Here is a 12371-nt window from a genome sequence, read left to right as displayed (position 1 = left end):
GGGTCTGATAAGCCGTCTATTGTTCACCCCCAAGAAGGTCGACCCTCATTAGTGCCGCTCGGCTGCACTCAGTGTTTTACCCCCTGCTGTGCGCTAAGTCATAAAAGCTGATAACGATGTTGAATGCGTGATAAGGGAAACCCAAGAAATAGAAGAACAAAGAGAAAGAATAATGACGTTGTTATCTTTATTCCCTTTTTACAATTTCCGTTATTTTTTGTTATCTTAATGTAAGATTTTATGATTTTGTTTTATAGGTTTATAAAATAATTCTTTTTAACTACTGGAATATCAATTTATAATTTATCAACGTGCTTCTCTTCTGAAACAGCAATACCGGATGCATAATAAAGGTCAATGACCTAAAATATCACGATTGTGCAATATTGTATTTTGATGTTAAAATTAAAATCACGACAAAAGTTTGTATATATCCATGGTCCCTATCGTTTAATCATTTAATATGTACACAATAAATGCTAAATAATCGTGGTTAGTTGTAACTTTATTTTTTATTATTCAAAGTTTCTACACAGTAAGACAATCCAAAGTCAAACCGGGCAATGAATACCCAAAAAACAACGTATCTTGTCCTGTGATTGGAATACCACTCGCCGGCCAGTCCTTTCGGTTTAGGGAAGTAGTGCAAGTCTATATATAGCTTCAAGGTCTTACCCACCCCTTCCCCCTCCGGTCCTACTTGACTCACTACCCGCGCTCCTTTCGAGGTTATTGCCCAACCCCTCCCACCCTTCTATTGTGTTGCCTTTCTATTGTTTCTATTCTGACTTTTTTTCGGGAAACATTTAATCTATTGTTTACTAACATCACAGTAGTAGGCTAGATTTTTCTACTTTGAAACAGTACTGTTAAAAAAACTATTACGCAGCGCCCCTAGTATCAGGAGCAAGACAAGCACGAGTTGACTTTCATTTGACCATGGTAGTTCTTTTCTGCTTTATGTCTGTTCGTTCCAGACGAATCTAATCGTAAAGCAAAACAGCCGATAACGACTAAACTAGTTATCAGTATTGCATCATACGGCTTCTTTGCCGTTTGCTGTTAGGTCGTTGGAAACGTATTGCTGTAATTTTGTCCTGGGAAACTAATGGTGGTTATGGAGGTTTTCTGTCCAAAACGTCAAAATATATTGTCTATCCGAAAAAGTCGGATATATAACGGATAGTGTCAGATATCGAATTTGGGCTCGGTTCGGATACGGATATCCGAACCGAACCGAATCCGACCCGATTTTTCGGATATCCGCACACCTCTAAAAAATTCACCTTTCAAGCATGTACCTTGGGCTTATCATAGTTCACTCACCTGCAGCAATCTGGATGGCGATGTACATGAAGTCCGACTGATCCAGAGGAGGTTCATCACTGCAGTTGCTGACGTCACATCTCGGAGAATGACCCATCAGGAACTCATGAAGATCTCCCCTGGTCATGAACTCGAACAACATGCAGCTAGGCTCTCCTGACAGGCTCACTCCCAGCAAACACACAATGTTGGGATGTCTCAGTTCTGACATCAGGTCAACCTGTACATAGACATGGAGAATGAGCCATCAGGAACTCATGAAGATCTCCCCTGGTCATGAACTCAAACAACATGCAGCTAGGCTCTCCTGACAGGCTCACTCCCAGCAAACACACAATGTTGGGATGTCTCAGTTCTGACATCAGGTCAACCTGTACATAGACATGGAGAATGAGCCATCAGGAACTCATGAAGGTCTCCCCTTGTCATGAACTCAATGCAGCTAGGCTCTCCTGACAGGCTCACTCCCAGCAGACACACAATGTTGGGATGTCTCAGTTCTGACATCAGGTCAACCTGTACATAGACATGGAGAATGAGCCATCAGGAACTCATGAAGATCTCCCCTGGTCATGAACTCAAACAACATGCAGCTAGGCTCTCCTGACAGGCTCACTCCCAGCAAACACACAATGTTGGGATGTCTCAGTTCTGACATCAGGTCAACCTGTACACATTAAGCACAAATATTTTGAAATAAATCATTTAAACTGAACACATAAAAAATTAGGTCAAACTAAAACCTAATATTTTTTATTAGAGATGGCCAATTGCGATATTGCGAAGTTTTAGATTCTGGTGGTATCAAGAACCATACATGATTCAATACTGATTGTCAGTACCTTCTCTCATTACCAGAAATTGCTGTCAGGAATTATACTCCCCCAAACTTTTTAGAGGTCTCCCGATATCACAATCTTACTAATGTTGAGGGATTCCTGTCCCACAAATACTGAAATTATTTAAATTCCAACAATTGAATTGGGATACAAATTTCCTAATACTCTTGAAGATTGAGTTGAATATTAGGTTGAATAGAAACTAATAAATTATTATTGGCTAACTACTTTAGCGGTCTACTGATCCCCACTATTTTCTTGTTGGGTGAGACCAATAGTTGACCCAAGTGATCGGCTTTGGTGGGAAATTATACTTCACCAAGTGATCACTAAAGTTCATGATTTCACCCCCATACAGCTGGAGACGTTTATGATTTAGCTGCAATCGCACAAGATATTCCCATTGTTTATATTTCAAATTGTATTTTGTTGTAGGGCCTACCTGTACAACTGTTCTCTTATACTCTTAGGTTGTGAAAATAGTTTCCTAATTAAAATAAGTCTTCATCAATCAAGTGTATTGAGTTTTGTGTCAACTTGAGACCAAAACGCAACACACTTTACTTTCTGTATACAGTAGCCTACTATGTTTAAACAACACATTTATTTACCTCTCTCCTGAAGTCTTGTGCAGTTTTAGCAGTTGCATTCTCCTTCAAAGTCTTGACAGCCACGAGAAGTGGTCCGTTTTCATTAATGATTTCTCCTTTGTATACCTTACCTAAAACAATGTGAACAATGAGTCATTAAAAATTGTATTTCCTTAACTTAACAATATCCTTGGATGTCTGGTCAAACTACATGTTGTGGCAACTGCCACATCTTCAGGAATATTACCTTCTAGTTCTAAGATTTATCTCAACATTTAAAATTGAACACAAGACACTGGTTGATAAAATACATTAAAACAAAATACTTTACATTAATGTGATCAACATCGCAGGGCGTGGAACAGGTTCGGTCACTTAATTATAATTAAATATCTATCAATATAAATCAATGTACAGAAGTATAACAATGAATAAGAAAATCAATTTATTTGACTGAATCCTCCTCTAATATAAAAATTATTGTCTTCTAAACACTCTCTTGATGCTGATTGCTAAAGGCATGGTTGATATTCATCCAGAGTGCTAGATTTTTGTAATGTAGGCTATGACTTGACACATTTTTCTTGATTGTTCAATTTCTAATAGGCCAACACAATAAAGAAATCTGGGTAACACAATAAAGAACATCTGGTTATCCAAGTTTTTACGACCTGACTTAAGCTCTAAAGATCAATGGTTTTATTCCACACAGGATTGATTCTGGTCTCAGATTCCCGAGGAAGACATCAAACTTTCAATGGTTGAAGCTAAGCTATTTAACAAAAGGTTGACGACATGGCAACAAAACAGAGGTTTAGACCCTTCCCTCACAAAAAATCATCAACGTCTCCTGTGGTTATAGAAATGTCATCGTTGTCTTGCCCTATCACAGGCATTAGCAGTAATTTTCCGATTGAGCGGATCTTCACAGACAAGTCGGGTATTGGTATCGGAATTGACTTAAAAAGCGCTCGATTCATAATTATGATATGTCTCACCGAAGGCTCCCTCGCCCAGCTCCTGTAGGAAGCGTACGTTGGAGAGGTGAAACTCCCTGACCCGAGGCCGAGCCTCACTCTTGAGACTGCTGGCGTTGGAGCCAGGGATCAGAGCGGACATCTCCAGACCCTTCTTGTTGGGGGAGCTCTTCATGGCCTACAAAGTAGGCACACAGTTAAAGTCATGTCAGTTCATTTAATTTAATTTCATATAACTTTATTCATTTAAGTACAACACATAAATACAGTTACATCCTTTATAAGTTTTTTACTTGAATTAAACAGTGTAACCTTGATAACAAGTTTCTCGTTGGGATGGTCAAACAAGACTAAACATGTTATCAAGGTTGACTTTTTATTGAGGTTTACAATACAGACACATGACATTAAGAATCATGTAGCATAACAAGTATCATGTTAAATGAAATCAATGGATATTTGAAAACGACTCCTGTTATGAAGAGTCTTCTTATTGAGGTTTCACTGTATTTTGATTAAATAATATCGGTCTTAATGCCAGGAAATAAAAATGGTTGCCAGTTGCCATACAAATTCTATTTCTAAATACTTTAAAAATCATAAATGTAAAACTAATTTTACAGTTGGAGACTTGTTGATTGGTGATTGGATGTAGTTAAGCTAATTGAGAACAACTTTATCAAGCTAACTGTTTTCACTAAGTTTGTTAAACCAAACCAAACCAGACAAAATTAAGAGACTTTGCAGTATTATGCAAAGACAGTCTTTCATACTGACACGCAGAATTCACATGCCATCAGATGAGGTTAGGCATACTAAGACAGTAAAATTATATAGGTAGCAGTTTTGACTTTATATAATTATTAACAATATTTTTACAATCTATATAAATAAAATTAGAGTTTTGTCTGTACATTGCTTAGAATAATGAACTTTTTGGTTATTTTTACATTTCATAGGTCAGAGAAACCGAATCAAACCTTATCTCAATTTCTGTCTGTCTGTCTGTCTGTCTGTCTGTCTATCTGTCATTCTCTTGGTAACGCTAAAATACGCACTTTATTACAACTACTCCTCAATAACTATAGCACTGTCCCGCCTGAAACTTATTTTCCAAATACTATACATATATGAGATGGTTTTAGACGTATTTCATCGAATATGAGACAGTTAGATATTTAACAGTAAACCCTTGAAAATCAAGTTTTTGTCGATTTTTGACGTGGAATTTCTGGAAGCCCATGTTAACCTTATGAGAAATGAAATTATTGAATCTTAACAGCTGTTTCAATTAAACAAGTTGGTTCTGTTCTGTGATGTTCAATAGCATTAAAGTTACAAGGATTACCAACAGGGTGCAGCACTAGCACTATTATTTCTTTTACATTTATGACAACAGCTAATTTGCAACCTGGAGGCGAGTGAGCGTAGCGAACGAGCTAACCTGAAGGCAAGTGAGCGTAGCGAACGAGCTAACCTGAAGGAAAGTGAGCGCAGCGAACGAGCTCCAACATACAGGTGAGTGAGCGTAGCGAACGAACTTCAACCAGGACGTGATTGAGCCATGCAAACGAGATCAGATAGTAAAAATAAAAGTAAGCCTACCGTTATAGGATCGACCGGCAGACACAGAGGTAATTTAACCTTTTATTGATTGTCATACCGATCCGGAACAACAAAAAACAACATAAAATGAAGCTATGTATAATAGTTTGGCCAGCATATCTTAAAATATGCAAACCAACTGCTGTTCGTTATATAAGAAGGTTTCAACTGAATATTATAAGATCCCCGTGCGTAGAACGGGTACACAGCTAGTTATATCTATTTGTATAAATGCTCAGTAATTCGCCACAGTCAAAGTCCCAAGAGTACTGGATTACTCAACTGCACTGAAATATAGACTTATCAGGTAAAGATGACCATCCTTTTTCAAAACTCCAATTTTAGCATATCCAGATTTGTTGTTGTTTTATTAAAATTACTGTATGATTGAATTGGTCAATAGATAATATTCAAATAATATTCAATAGATAATATATTCAACACTACTTGTAATCTTTGAATGTTTTCACTGATAGGTGTATCCTTAGAAGTTTCAAAAACCATTGTACAGTTTGTAGTTTTATTCTAACCTTGATGCCAGGTGTGGTGGCCAGCCTGTTGCGAGCTATGTGTTGTTTCCTCTTGCGGCAACAACAGTACAACAACAACAGCACCAGTAGCAACAACATACCACCAGCCACAAGGCACAGTGTCATCTGCCAATCTGGAACTGTACAGCAACACAAAATTAGAAAAGAACAAGGCAAAGGAGTTACTGCAAGGTAGAGTACTTGTTGAAGTCATACGAGAATCAAAAACTCTCAGATAACAGAAATTAATAACTTTTGGGTGATGCGTTTGAACCTTCGTTTTTCGTCCCCAGACCAACGCCCTTTTGCTGCTAATTCTGTTTTGCAAAGTTTCGTCCTGTTCAGGTAATCATCAATTGCGCTTTGAGCTCAAGACTTTGCGTTAATGATAAACAAAATCCGTTTAATGTGAAGAGTCTTTGACAAAAAGCGATTTTGTGTAAATGTTACATTGTTGCAAACTGTCATTTGCCTCAAACTGCATTGGAAAAAGTCAATCTTTGACAAAATGTCATAGGTACTGACAAAAAGTCTTTAAACACTTGTCATGCACTACATTATGCATCTGAAAAGACCAAGTTTAGGTCGAAACAAGTAAAAGTCCCAACCAACTTTTGGGTGATGGAGCAGTTCAGCGTTTGAACCTTTGTTCTTCGTCCCCAGACCAAAGCCCTTTTGGGGCTAGTTCTGTTTTGCGAAGTTTCGTCCTGTTCAGGTACTCAATCAGTTGCGCTTTGAGCGCAAGACTTTGCGTTAGAAATTAGTATGTAATAGTATGCAGTTATTTATTGATCCCAAACTTATATACTAAACAAAAGATTCAAGTACTGAACTACAAAGGTTCTGGTCCTATAGTAAAAAAGTGACTAGGACAAATATTATTACGGGTGACCACCTAAGTATGGAAGAAGGGCAATGGAAAATTAATCACTGGAATTGTAGCCTACATTAGCTTGAACATGTTTTGTTTAACATGGAAAGAAACAGCCCCACTGAATGGTGGAAATAAATAAAATGAAATACCGGAAGGACTAGAGCTATAGAAAAGATAACTACAAAAGATCGATTAAGATGTAAAAGATTTTTTGTTTTGGCTAAATATCATCCTTGAAATTGTTCTGGCAATAAGTCAAAGCAATGAATTTTCTGAATGGAAGCAGCATGGTCTGATGGTAGAGCGTGGCACTTTCGACCCTGAGGTGTTAAAATCTTGCCAATCACCAATGAATTTGTATATCTAACAGAAAATGCCAAGTTAAAGTCTAGAGCCTAGACTCCTACGATTTGAAGGTAGGAGTGTTGTGTGTGTACTCACAGCAGCTAGGGATATCACAGATCTCTGGTGTGGTGCCCTTGTCTGTGTAGCAGAACGGTTGGTTCTCCACAGCCCCAGGGTTGCGGCAGTAGCTGTGGCCACCCAGCAGTGACGTGTGTTGTGATGTCTTGACATACATCTGCCTCCTCCACTGTATACAGGGTCGGCCACTAGCAGCCACTGCGAGGTCACCTCTGTAACCCTCCCCCTTGCCCCAGTAGCACTTCTCATCTGTACAAGAATAATACATCTTTAGTCAAGAGATCTTGTTAGTTTTTAGTGTTCTTAAATATTCCATATGTAGGTACTAAAGTGCATGATTAATTTTTTTTATTTCAACAATTTTAGGATTCAATTATTACTAATTTTATAAAGAACAACATGTCTGAAGCAAAGAGATGTGTTTGTGTTAGAGATGGCTAAAGCATAAACTTTTGTAAGGGCCGTTTCACAAAGATAGGACGTCTGAAGGTAATCACGCTCAACTGGGGGAGAAATCAATTCAGTATAGTATATTACGTTACTAGTCCTGAAAATAAGTGTTTACCGGACGAGTGTGGTCGTTCCCGTGCGAGACGAAGTCGAGTACGGGATAACCATACGAGTCCGGTACACACATTTTGGACGAGTTACGTACGATAGTTTACGGCATACTACTAAATCCGTACAAATCCTTATATATTTCCACCAACTAAAGGACTAATAAACACTAGTCATAACCTCTAAGAGAGGTAATGTTTTTGTTTATAACCACTAATTGCCACGAAAATACAGTATAATCAGCTGATTGGTGTCCGGTAAAACTCATTGCAGAACAGTATTACGCAATGAAACCCCATTTGAATAAGCTGGCGGCAAACAGATGTTTTCTGGACTAAATCCTTGCGTGGAAAGTTCATCAAAATAATGTAGTGTGGCCAGTGGCGTAACAGAAGGGCCCGCAGGGCCCGCGATGCGGGGGGGCCTGGGAGCTGAGGGGGCCCGCGAACCGGTGAGCGGGAAACGGTGAGCGGAGAGGCCCGTGAGACGAGTGGGGCCGAAAAATTGGAGTTCATTCATTCAATAATTGTATTGAACAAGTAATAACATTGATGTTATTAATAATATGTTGTTATCAGTTATCGTTTAATTTCGTTAGGCCTCTTCAGTGATAACGAACTAGGGTAACAAATTTAACATGTTATAACGTGGGTCTTTGATTATTATGCAATCTTACTTTCGTCACCGAGAAATATTTTACTTCTCGGAGATTTCGTACACTGCTTATGTCGCCTGCAATCATTTTGTTACTTTGGAGCCTGGAGTCATGAACGTTGGCTGGGGCATTTAATATTGTATTATTTTACATTTTAGCTTTGTCCTAATATTGATTGTGTTTTGTTAAATACAATATACTGCTACTCTACTGACTGTGTTTGTTAGCCCCACAATTAACCATTACTAAAGACATTAGTTGTAAGATAAACGCTTACAACATAATAAGACGCTTGAAATCCATACAAAGATAAAATAAAAAATGCAATAGGCTATTTTAGCCTGTGATTATTGTACGTCAATCTATTAAACTAACCAGCTTTTAGTGTATGAGTTAATTATAACCAAAGAGTTACACTAACCTAATAAATTAATACTTTCTCATCCTTCAGTCATATTTGGGTTTAAATACGCACATATTGGCGTCCCCATCTTAAATAATTGATTGATTGACTTTAATAATTTACTTTGAAATGGCGACCATACCAATGTAGGTATTTTAAGCCAAGAATTAATGGAGATGAGTAGCCCAACCTTTTAGTGTTGAAAGGGACTAAGGCCGACATATTCCTTAGACATTAGACACAGATGTTAATTAATTAGCTAATACAGCAAAAGGCAACTAAGGGGCCTAAGGTGGTTAATAGGGGAATTCGAACCACATTTTGCCTTGTAATTAACGAATTAGTCTAATTATCAGGGAAATAAAAATGGATAACATGTGTGATAAATTAAATGTAAAGTTTTTAACCTCCTTGATATAAACATTCTGATAGACGGATGGAAAATAAGGGGTTTTTATTTGATTTCAAAACTATTTACAAACACTAAAACTGATATAATGATGTAGTGATGTAACACTTCCATCAAACCACGACTGAAAATACTTAACACATACCCTTTTATCGAACATATCTCACAATTTAATATTTATTTAATTTAATATTTTTTTTCATAATTTATTTACCACTCATTTGATGATTAATCCGCTTGATCATTGTATAGGTGGTCCACAAAATACTCTGGTGGGAGGGGGAGGGCGTTTGATTATGTTGTATTGGTGGTCTAAAAATAACTCGTGAGTGGGGGGGCCCAAAAATAAGTTTGCAGGGGGGCCCGTAAAAATTTGTTACGCCACTGAGTGTGGCGTAAAATACTTTGTATACTATAAGATAGCGGTGGTGTACAAATTTCAATGCCAATAACATGTGTACAGTTTCTAATAAATGGTAGAACATGGTTTAGATGTAGGAGATAGAATGTGAATTTCTCACCGGGATTGACAGGCTCTGGCTGAGGCATGCCAAGTTGCAGGCAGTCCACACTGTCCGGAGAGCCGATGTCTGGCAGGTTCATACATTCGGGCATCTCTATCTGACGACCAATCAGAGGGTGTTTCTTGGCCAGAGCGTACTCCAACTGACACAGCTCATTCTCTAGCAGGTCACAATCCTTCACAACAACAGTAATTATGGTAAAATTATGTTATTTGAGTGATTATTCAGAACAGTTTCCTTAATGATTTAGTAAAAACAGATTTTCACTATGTATTTTGGGATCTTGAACCTGATCTAGTCCTCTAGGAAGAGATATGTGTGTTTTAGCTATGGCTGTGATTATTTACTAATCTTGTTATGTTTTTGTAGTTTTTTTTACTTCAGGACAGGATCACAAAATACACAAATTTCATTAAATATTAACTTAACGCAGTTGAGATGGAAAGTGTGTAATGATGTAACAAAAGAAATGAGAATTGGTTTAGATCGGTCACAGAAGGAGTATATTTTATGAAAGGTATAGTAACTGATTTAGTACAGTATACAGACAGTACATAATAACTAGTTTCTGTATAAGTCATGTTATGGCTATAGGCTATATTCCATGTGTGTAAATATGGGTCAAATCACACAGAGTTTTTCAGGGATGCAAGCAGCTAGACCCTCGAACAGGTAAAATTAAGTAGTGCCTTGTAATCTACACAGTTTAAATACCTAATTGACAGGGTTTTTTTTCAAATACAGTAGCTTTAAAGGCTCTTTCCTACCTGAGATTGTAGATACTTTTCTCAGCATTATCAGGGGTATTGGAAAGATAAATACTGGAAAGCAAAGATACTACATTCTACCAAACCTTTCTAGTAGTTAACCTAACAAATTAAAAAACATTTAGTTAACACACACATTTATTTATATCTCAGTAGAACGGGAGTTGCATTTTTTAGTAGCGACAAAATCCCTCTAAATAGGCTACTAGATTTTACAATTAACTAGGCTTAACAAGACCCAATAAGAACAAATAAAAATGTTTATAAGATTTTAAGGAAGTATTTTTTACCTCACGACAGATGCGTCTAGGTGGTCTGGTGTGGTCGTCCCTACATATGGGGAAAGCTGTGTAGCAGAGAGACGGCAGAGCGTACTTCTCACAACTCTGGGACAGATCCCTGGCAGGGACAACACATGGTGTTTACTAACAGTGCTACCAAACAAACATCATAAACATCCAAACCAACATTTTATTTGGTAGCTCTTATATAGGCCTAATCTATGAAACTAGATTTTTTCTGACTAAATACAAATGGTTTGAATTTATATTGTTGCCAGATGTTTTAACCAATAATAAAAAAAACTAATTCATACTTTACATAAATCAATAATTAACATCGTCTGAAAACTATATCCGATACGGTACATACATCAGACTAATATTTCTTTACACAACATATCACAGGTGCTCTGCGGCAATGTACCCTTCAAACAATTCTTCTTTTTCTAATAAACTAAAAACTTGATTACTCGGAAGATTAGGTATCAATTTGGAACCCTTTGAGGTGTCAAATTACAAACAGTTTATTCAATTCTAGATGTTAGGATATTTTTTTTCTATTTTTTTAAAGAAACATTAAAACTTCCGGACAGCTTAAATAAGTCTACTTGGAAAAAGCATCAAGAAATAAAATGTATTTTGAACTAGTTTGCTCCTTTTAAATATTTCCCTTCCCTTGTATGCAAGAACAGGACCAGGTACCGTACACAAAAGTGAACTCCGTTATGTGTTCTGATAGCAATTTTTTTATGTCAATCCAGTCACAATATTTAAAAACATGGATAAAAGTTAACTATTCTGAAATTAAAAGAAAATACATTAATCAAGTATTATTAACTAATAAGTACTTACTTTGACTGGGAGACGACTGAAAAAGCCTGATTAAGCTTGAATTCAATGACCTTTTGTGAAACGCCTGCAGGTATGTAAACAGACTTGTTGCCAATCAAATCAATGCATCTCTGCCCACGGTAAGGCTGCAAGAAAAATATGATGAAATTAAGAAATTGGTTGATTGGAAACATAGGTACTGTACATCAGATTCTAGGTAAACCAATTATAGTTTTGGGTTGACCGAGGTTATCACAGTACACAAAGTAGGGTTTACAATGGAGCCTATTAAACCAGTTCTAATACGTTTCAAAGACTGATTACACCAACAGCTGTACTGTAGACAATTGTCAAACTGTCAACAACATTAAATGTAAAAGTGGTAGTTGTCAGGGAGTTATTCTGCAACAGAATAAGTTTTACACCATTTAGAACCATTGGTGTAGCCGAAAGATATTTGTTAAAACGATGATTGTGATGGGCCAAGTGATGACATTTCACTTACCAATGGACTAGTCATGATAAGGGAGATCTGGTCTGAATTGAACTAGACAATATAGGCCTATACTAAATATTTTATAAGGCTAGCAGGAGCAAGGTTAAACTTTCCCAAAAATTGTTTAAAGACTTATTTGCCAAAGAATATTAGTTTAGGTCTAACTGAAAAGGTTTCAAAAACAATTTTTAAACAGTTGGAATCTTTTAGTATTGTAACTTAAAGACATTTCTTGCACTAATTAACGAAACCTAATTTTGTTTTAAGATTTACTTAGGGTAGT

At 37.0% G+C, this 12371-nt stretch overlaps 1 protein-coding gene across 1 annotated transcript in view; it reads right to left on the bottom strand.

Annotated features, from left to right (window-relative positions):
• The window catches only part of LOC128994202 (tyrosine-protein kinase transmembrane receptor Ror-like), a 119275-nt gene that overhangs the window by 6010 nt on the left and 100894 nt on the right, over positions 1-12371 (bottom strand). Inside the window, exons 8-15 of the mRNA XM_054418581.1 lie at positions 11614-11738; positions 10771-10879; positions 9711-9888; positions 7183-7413; positions 5868-6007; positions 3754-3910; positions 2777-2886; positions 1327-1546 (exon numbers count right to left, since the gene is read on the bottom strand). Of these exons, the coding sequence (XP_054274556.1) occupies positions 1327-1546; positions 2777-2886; positions 3754-3910; positions 5868-6007; positions 7183-7413; positions 9711-9888; positions 10771-10879; positions 11614-11738 (1270 nt within the window). The remainder of the gene's footprint in view (positions 1-1326; positions 1547-2776; positions 2887-3753; positions 3911-5867; positions 6008-7182; positions 7414-9710; positions 9889-10770; positions 10880-11613; positions 11739-12371) is intronic.

The sequence above is a fragment of the Macrosteles quadrilineatus genome, unplaced genomic scaffold (assembly GCF_028750875.1).
Source record: "Macrosteles quadrilineatus isolate MER2022 unplaced genomic scaffold, UCM_ALF_1.0 Scaffold_5__1_contigs__length_97177068, whole genome shotgun sequence".
NCBI classification, from domain to species: Eukaryota; Metazoa; Arthropoda; class Insecta; order Hemiptera; family Cicadellidae; genus Macrosteles; species Macrosteles quadrilineatus.
This window is presented reverse-complemented; position numbering and strand designations above follow the sequence as displayed.